Source organism: Apium graveolens, unplaced genomic scaffold (assembly GCF_009905375.1).
Source record: "Apium graveolens cultivar Ventura unplaced genomic scaffold, ASM990537v1 ctg5766, whole genome shotgun sequence".
Taxonomy (NCBI): domain Eukaryota; kingdom Viridiplantae; phylum Streptophyta; class Magnoliopsida; order Apiales; family Apiaceae; genus Apium; species Apium graveolens.
The window spans coordinates 7,458-14,858 of record NW_027419086.1 but is presented as its reverse complement, the minus strand read 5'-3'; the positions used below and the strand labels follow the sequence as shown (position 1 = coordinate 14,858).

The window sequence follows — 7,401 nt, the reverse complement described above, 5'->3', positions numbered from 1 at the left end:
TGCCGTGTATATATCTCAGTATACGTTTTGTTGCATTAAGATGAATTATAGTTGGTCTTTCCATGTGTCTGCTAATCACACCCACAGCGTATACAATGTCCGGGCATGTGTGAACCAAGTATCTAAGTCCACCAACTAGACTCTTAAATTGTATTGCATCGACTGCTTTCCCTCCTTCATTTTTAGTAATGACTTCCTTTGGATCCATAGGATATTTGCACGGATTACATTTAGCCATTCCTGCCCTTCTAAGACCTTCCTTGTATACCCAGTTTGCTTCAGCTCAATAAAATCATTACTCTGCTTCACCTCAATACCAATATAATATAACAGCTTTCCCATATCGCTCATCTCAAAAATACCACTCATCTGATCCTTGAACTCTTGAATCATATTATTGTCTATGCCGGTCACAAGTAAGTCATCCACATAGACACTGATTATGATAGATTCAGCTCCCTTTCGTTTTACATACACCCCATGCTCATATGGACACCTAACAAAGCCCAAATTCTTAAGACACTTATTATGTTTGGCATACCACGCATGTGGTGCCTGTTTTAAACCGTACAAGGCCTTGAATAGCTTGTAAACATAACCCTCTCTTCATGGCTTGACAAACCCTTCGGGATGAGTAACATAGATATTTCTTTTATTTCCCCATTCAAAAAAGCTGTTTTGACATCCAAATGGTGTACCTGCCAGGAATTTTTTGCTGCTAAAGCAAGAAGTAATCGCACTGTCTCCAATCGTGTAACAGGAGCAAATACTTCATAAAAATCCACTCCCTTTTCTTGCACATACCCTTTTGCTACAAGACGCGCCTTGTGTTTCACAACATTTCCATCCGCATCATTTTTCAATTTGTATATCCTTTCCAAATCAATGACCTTATGACCCGGTGACAAACTAGTTAACTCCCATGTATTATTTTTCTCTATAGAATCAATTTCATTTTGCATTGCTTGTCTCCAATCCTTACTTCTCTTTGTGTGATTTTACGAACTTGGCTAATCTATCCCCATAAGGAGCAGTTCATCTTCTTCCTCAACCTCTTTTGTGTTCTCATATAAGTCTGTCAAGCTTCTGAATTTCTTTGGTGTGTGACTGTCATGATACTGCTCTCTATTCACACCATGTCTCTGCTTCTGTGATGGCATCTCCATTTTATCTTGATCATCAAAAACTGACATGTCTCCCCCGTGATCAGTAGCTTCATTCTCCTCATATCAATACAAATCTAGAACTTCAAAGTACCCTTATTGATTTTCGTAGTCCTGTGATTGATCTTCCCATCTCCAATATTTTCCTTCTTCAAATTTTACATCCCGACTAACAAATATACGCCTGTTCACTGGATCGTACAGCCTATAGGCCTTGGTGCCAAGCTCTTTCCCAAGATTCACAACCTCCATACTTCTATCATCTAGTTTCTTTGGGTTAATGCCAGGAACTTTCATATGCACGATGCAGCCAAAAACTCGAACATAGCTGAGATTTGGCTTCTTTCCCTTCAGTGCTTCATATGGGGTTTTTCCAGTCAATGCCCTGGTAGGGATTCGATTCAATATGTAAACCGAATGCCTATCAGCCTCTGCCCACAGCATAGATGGAAGATTAGCATGCTTCAAGTAGCTTCTTGCCATTTAAACCACTGTACGATTCCTACGTTTAACCACTCCATTTTGTTGAGGCGTGTACGGTGCTGTAAAGTGCCTCTCTATTCCCTTGTCTTCACAGTACACCTTGAAGTCATTAGACATGAACTCTCCACCATGATCCATTCTGAGCACACCAATTCTGTGGCTTGTCCCATTTTCAACCTTTGCTTGAAACCTTTTGAATATAATGAACCTTTCATTTTTATTTTTTAACATCAACATCCACATGAACCTAGTGAAATCATCAACCAATAACATAAAGTATCGATTACCTGCAGGAGTGCTTGGCGAAATGGGACCACAAATATCACTGTGTACTAGCTCCAGGAACTTTGTTGCACTAAAAATAGATTTCGAAGGAAATGGCCTTCTGGTTTGTTTCGACATCAAACATCATCTACATACCTCATTTGGCTGTTGCACCCTTGGCATACCAGTCACCATGCTTTGCTTGTGCATCATCACTATTGCAGGAAAATTGACGTGCCCTAAACGAGCATGCCACAACCACGAAGGATCCTCTAGCTTTGACAACAAGCACACGGAATTCCCAGACTCAATGATAATTCGATACAGCCTATTAGATGACCTTTTGACATTCATAGGTAATCTCTGGTTCTTATCATACACCTTTAAATACTCTCCATGAATTATGACCTTATTACCCAACTCGGACAATTGTCCCAAACTAATGATATTGCTACGTAAGTTTGGAATAAAATATACCTCACGAAGTATTCTTTCTTCTCCATTTTTGCAATTAAGACTTACAAAGCCTTTCCCTTTAATTTCCACTGTTGAGCCATCCCCAAACTTCACCTTGCCCACGATTGTTTCATCCAAGTTACTGAATTTTGATCTCTGTCCTGACATGTGATTACTTGCGCCATTATCCAAGTACCACACCTTGGATTCCCATATTTCATCATCATTCATTTTCAGCAATTTTGGTTGCACCCCTCGTTCATCAATTTCCACATTGTTTGCAGCAGCTTTCTCATTCTCAGCCAAGAGTAACGCTGGTTCATCATCCATTTGAGTCAGGTTAATCTCTTGTTTTTGTTCCTTTATTCTCCTTGGTTTGCGACACTCAGCTGCAAAGTGTCCATACCCAAAACAATTAAAACATTTGAATCAGCTCTTATCTTGCACACCTTGATTTTTCATCCCTGTATTTACAGTTGTGCCTCCCCGATTTAATTTCTTAAGCCATTCTTCACGTGTTAAAAGCAATTTGCTATCATCCCTTTCTCGTTTAATCCATTCTTCTTGAGTCAGCGTCTGCTGCTCACTACTGATTTCACTCGTGGCCTTCAACCTCTCTTCGTGCGCCTTGAGCGGGCCTATCACTTCCTCAACTGACATAGTGTCCAAATTACCAAATTGCTCCAGAGTGCACACAATCTGTAAGAACTTAGTGGGACTGCTCGCAATATTTTCTTCACAACATACGATTCCTCCACTGTTTCACCCAGAGCCCTTTTATTGGATACGATACCATTCAGCTTCATGTAGAACTCATCTAGCATGTCTGTATCCTTCATATTTAGAGCTTCAAAATCGGCTTTCAGAGTTTGCACCCTGGCCTTCTTCACCTTTTCAGCCCCCTGGCTCATTATCTTGATCGCCTCCCAGGCATCTTTCGCAATTTTCTTGTCCGTAATGGCCAATAACATATCTTCAGAAATTGCCTAATACATCATTGCTAGTGCAACTTTATCTGTTTTTCCCTCTATTGCTGCCTTGGGATCACTAGGCTCCACCGCTTCCCAAACTCCATGGGCTTGCATAAATACTTTCAATTTTATGGACCATGCAATATAGTTTCCTTTCCCCAACATAGGATAACTCAATCCTAACGAACCTCCTTTCTACTTGCTTATATCCATCGTTGTTGTAGACTTTGGCATAAGCTAACACGAATGCTCCTTCCACACCTGCTCTTATACCAAATCTTGTTTGTAAACAAGATTCAAGTACAGATATAAGTGTTTATATTTAACAAACTCAAGAAAGAACAGAATGTATTTCAGAACCAACAGTCACATTATTTCCACTGCAATACAAAAGATATAAAGAGGAAAAACAACTGAACTCCTAGAACCTGGGCTAACAAAGACTCCTACAATAACTCTGACTACGTGAATGTTATTCAAACAAACCGAAACATTCTCCACGATCAGCTAGACTTATTCAAATAAATAAAATAAATTACGACAAGTTTGATATTAAACCCAACAATAATGGAAATATTATACCCCTCACCATGGTTGACAACCAATAAAATATATTAACATAATAATTAGTTATTTTTAAAGTGATAGTATGTGATTGAGATTTGAAGCACTTAAATGTCGTGAATGATTATTGGGTGTAATAATTTGTCATGTTGTTGAAACTATACAAATTTGAAAATTTAAAGATGTAAAAAATTCCAAAAATATAATTGAGTACATAATACAAAAAGACGAAAATGTAAAACGACACAAGTGTTAAGCATTATAAGTGACAATTTGTAATACAGTAATAAGAATAATGATACCGGTAACAAATTGGTAACCAAAATGGATCTCAAATACCACATATCATGCTACAAATCAATTAATTAATATTAGTGGACCTCCTCCATTACCAAAAATCTCACCATTAATATCATCTCAAGTCACCATGTCATGTAATTTGGAACTATATTTTATTACACAATTTGATACACTACTCAAAGTGATAATATTATTTTTAGGGACCTTTTTTACTTTTTAGTTGTCTATTTTGTTTTATTCTAAATAATAAAACTAATTAGTAAACCGTGATATATATATAGAAAGAGAGAGGAATATACACTGAAAAAAATCAAAATCAACCAAACCAATCAAGTAAAAGATTAAAAGGTTATTTTTCAATTTAGTACAAATTTTGTACATGAGGAGGTACAGGACATATGGATAAAGATAATGCAAATTGATAACATATAATTTTGAAAAATGATGAAACTATTATGCTACATGCTATTAATACAATTGATATGATTGAATTGCATACATAATCTAATATTTCCACTTTTCCTAGAAGAGACCCTCCCTGTTCAAAAGCTGTTTTAATGGGAATTGGTTCAAAATTGAGTAAAGAATATATCTGCATCATGAAGAAAGGCAATAAAAAATAATATTATAAAGTTTTCATGAGTGATCAGGTCACTGAATAAAAGAAGGATGTGCAATAAAAACAAACTACTTACCTATGTTCAAAGATAATCCCAGGTGTGTTGGGAGTTTCACCCTTCAAGTCAAGAATAAATAATTTATCATCAAATAATCTTTTCAATCAAATGAAAGTAACAAATACAAATGACTATTACATGGAATCTTGATAATTAAATAAATAATTAATAATTGTTTTCTATGAATTTGATAAATATAAAAGAATAGTACCTCTTAATTGTGGAGCAATTTCTTCATTGTTTACTGTACATGATAAAAAAAGTAATATGAGTATTTTGGATTAGAGTATTTAAAATCAAATTGATAATATATGGATAGAATCTAAAATAAATAGATTTTAATAGTTTATATGGATATGGATGACAATTAAAATTTTGAGTTCTCATATTTACATCTAAAAAAGAGCAAATAATGAACCAAAAATCAAAATTTTTATATCTTGATTTGGACATGGGTGAAATTTCATGAAAACCAAAATTAATGAAAAACTTAGCTCAAATCTGAAATCAAAATTAGTTAAGATCTAAGTATCTCTAATTATGAAAAAACTATTGAATTCAGTATCAAAACACAAATGAAAACACAACTTTTTTGTGATGAGAGGAAAGATATCTTGAAAAAACAAATCTTAAAAGTTATGACTAGACAAAGAATTAATTCTAAGTGATCATAGTATACATACATATATAAAAACCAGATTTTAGATGATTATTCAAAAAGACCATGTGATTTACCATGGGCTCATACAAAATCAAAATTGTGATAGTGGAGATGAAATTCTAGAAAAAAATAAAAACTGATACATCTATTCAAAACTACAAAAAACTATAGTTACTTGTAATTTTGACTGAAATGTATATTGAGTTGCTTAGGAGAAGAGGGGAGAAGAAAATGTGGGGAGGGATGAGATAGTGATAGGCCAAGGACTATCTATTTATAAAATAAAATTGAAGATTCTAGATTTTACTAGATCTTACTAAAGGAGTTTCTTGAGTGAGTCAAGAAGAAATAATTATATAATTTCATTTAATCTTTTAATCTTTTGTACTTTAAAGTTGTTTCTTTTGCCTTAATTTAATTCTAGATATTTTTGTAATTTTACTAAATATAGTGGTAGATATATTTTAATGTTGTGTCTTATTTTAATGGTGGACAGTCTTACTCTAATCGTGAGCCGGAGGCTTTGTTGAAACCCCATACTTAAGAGACTGTTTCTAAAGAGCTCCAGGGTTGTGTACTTCTAAATATAAGTAAAAAGTCAAAAGAACCATACATTAAAAATAGTAACTTTAAACAAATATAAATCTAATCACTATATTTTAAAAGTAATCGAAATAAATCTTTCCCAAAGGTATTCTTTAAATAGCACCTACCTAAATTTATTTTTATTTTCTCCTTTAACCAATTATAAACCATGTAAAATTTTCTCTTTGTGCACATGAATGTCCGCATCTTATAACCTTTCAAAATAGATGCTAGAATAATGTTCTTGTTGTATGTAGAATATGTAAATAAATTATGGATAGCTCATAAGTTGCTAATTTCAAATTTAGATGCTTCTCATTAGAACTTAACCTTTGAAAAGCTGCTATGAAAATATTATAAGAAAACGATTCGAGTTTTTAATATAATGTAGTATAAACAAATGAATTACCAACTATGTTTTAGAATTCGAAATAAAAATGTAAAATCTAGTGGAACCAAGCACTACTAAAAGTAGTAGATACGACATCGGTACTTAGACATCTGTATGTAATGCACCCGATGTCAAAAACCTTTTTAACATCGGTTTTAAAAAAAGTGATGTTAAAATCCTGTTTAACATCGGTTTTACATAATAACCATTGTCTATGTTCAATTTTAAAATAATAACAAATTAATGTTTTTCACTTTAACATCGGTTATTTATGCTAACAGTTGTCTATAACCATTTCTAAAAAATGACTAAATAAGTATTTGAGTTCCCCCGCTGAGTACCCAAATTTTCCCCCGTCACAAAAAAGTTAAAAAATGATTTCCTTCTTCCCCCTCTACACGCACACCCATACATCTCTATCTCTGTATCTATCTCCATATTTATCTCTCTCCCTCTCTCCCCCAAACCTCGACTTACACATTAGGGCTCTCTCTTTCTCAAACTCGCGGCTCTCTCTCTTTGCTCTCTCTCTCAGACCACAATTGCAATTCTCTCTCAAACCTCCACTCTATCTGAAAAATCCCGATTCTCTCTCTCAAATATCGAACTTCATCTCATTCAGCTCTCCTCTCTCTCTCCCTCTCTCTCTCCCTCTTCCTATTTCTTTCTCTCTCTGTCTCCTTTCTTACCGCACCTTTCTTGTAAAACCCAATTTAAACCTAATACGAAATCACTGAATTAAGATCTTGGTGGAAGCTTCGATTTATGTAAAATCGATTAGTGAAGGTTAGATTCTGGCCAGGGTGAAAGCGATTGACGATGGTTTGAAGAAAAGGAAGAAGTTTTATGTTACAAATTGGGCTAGAAATTGGTGGTCTTATTTAAT

At 34.5% G+C, this 7,401-nt stretch overlaps 1 protein-coding gene across 1 annotated transcript; it reads right to left on the bottom strand.

Moving 5' to 3' along the window:
• Window positions 1–2,054: 2,054 nt before the first annotated feature.
• LOC141702811 (uncharacterized) lies at window positions 2,055–3,337 on the bottom strand. The gene is made up of 3 exons (XM_074506419.1): window positions 3,133–3,337; window positions 2,816–3,019; window positions 2,055–2,755 (listed from the first exon to the last, which is right to left on the bottom strand). The coding sequence occupies exons 1-3, from the start codon at window positions 3,335–3,337 to the stop codon at window positions 2,055–2,057; spliced, it is 1,110 nt and encodes a 369-aa protein (XP_074362520.1).
• Between the last annotated feature and the right edge of the window lie 4,064 nt (window positions 3,338–7,401).

Excerpts from the sequence above, each read along its gene's own strand:
- LOC141702811 (XM_074506419.1), bottom strand. The coding sequence starts at position 3,337 with ATGTTATTGGCCATTACGGACAAGAAAATTGCGAAAGATGCCTGGGAG. Across the intron at positions 3,020-3,132 it reads ATCCAATAAAAGGGCTCTGG|TTGAGGAAGTGATAGGCCCG; the intron begins GTGAAACAGTGG and ends ACACTATGTCAG. Across the intron at positions 2,756-2,815 it reads TACAGGGATGAAAAATCAAG|CTGAGTGTCGCAAACCAAGG; the intron begins GTGTGCAAGATA and ends GACACTTTGCAG.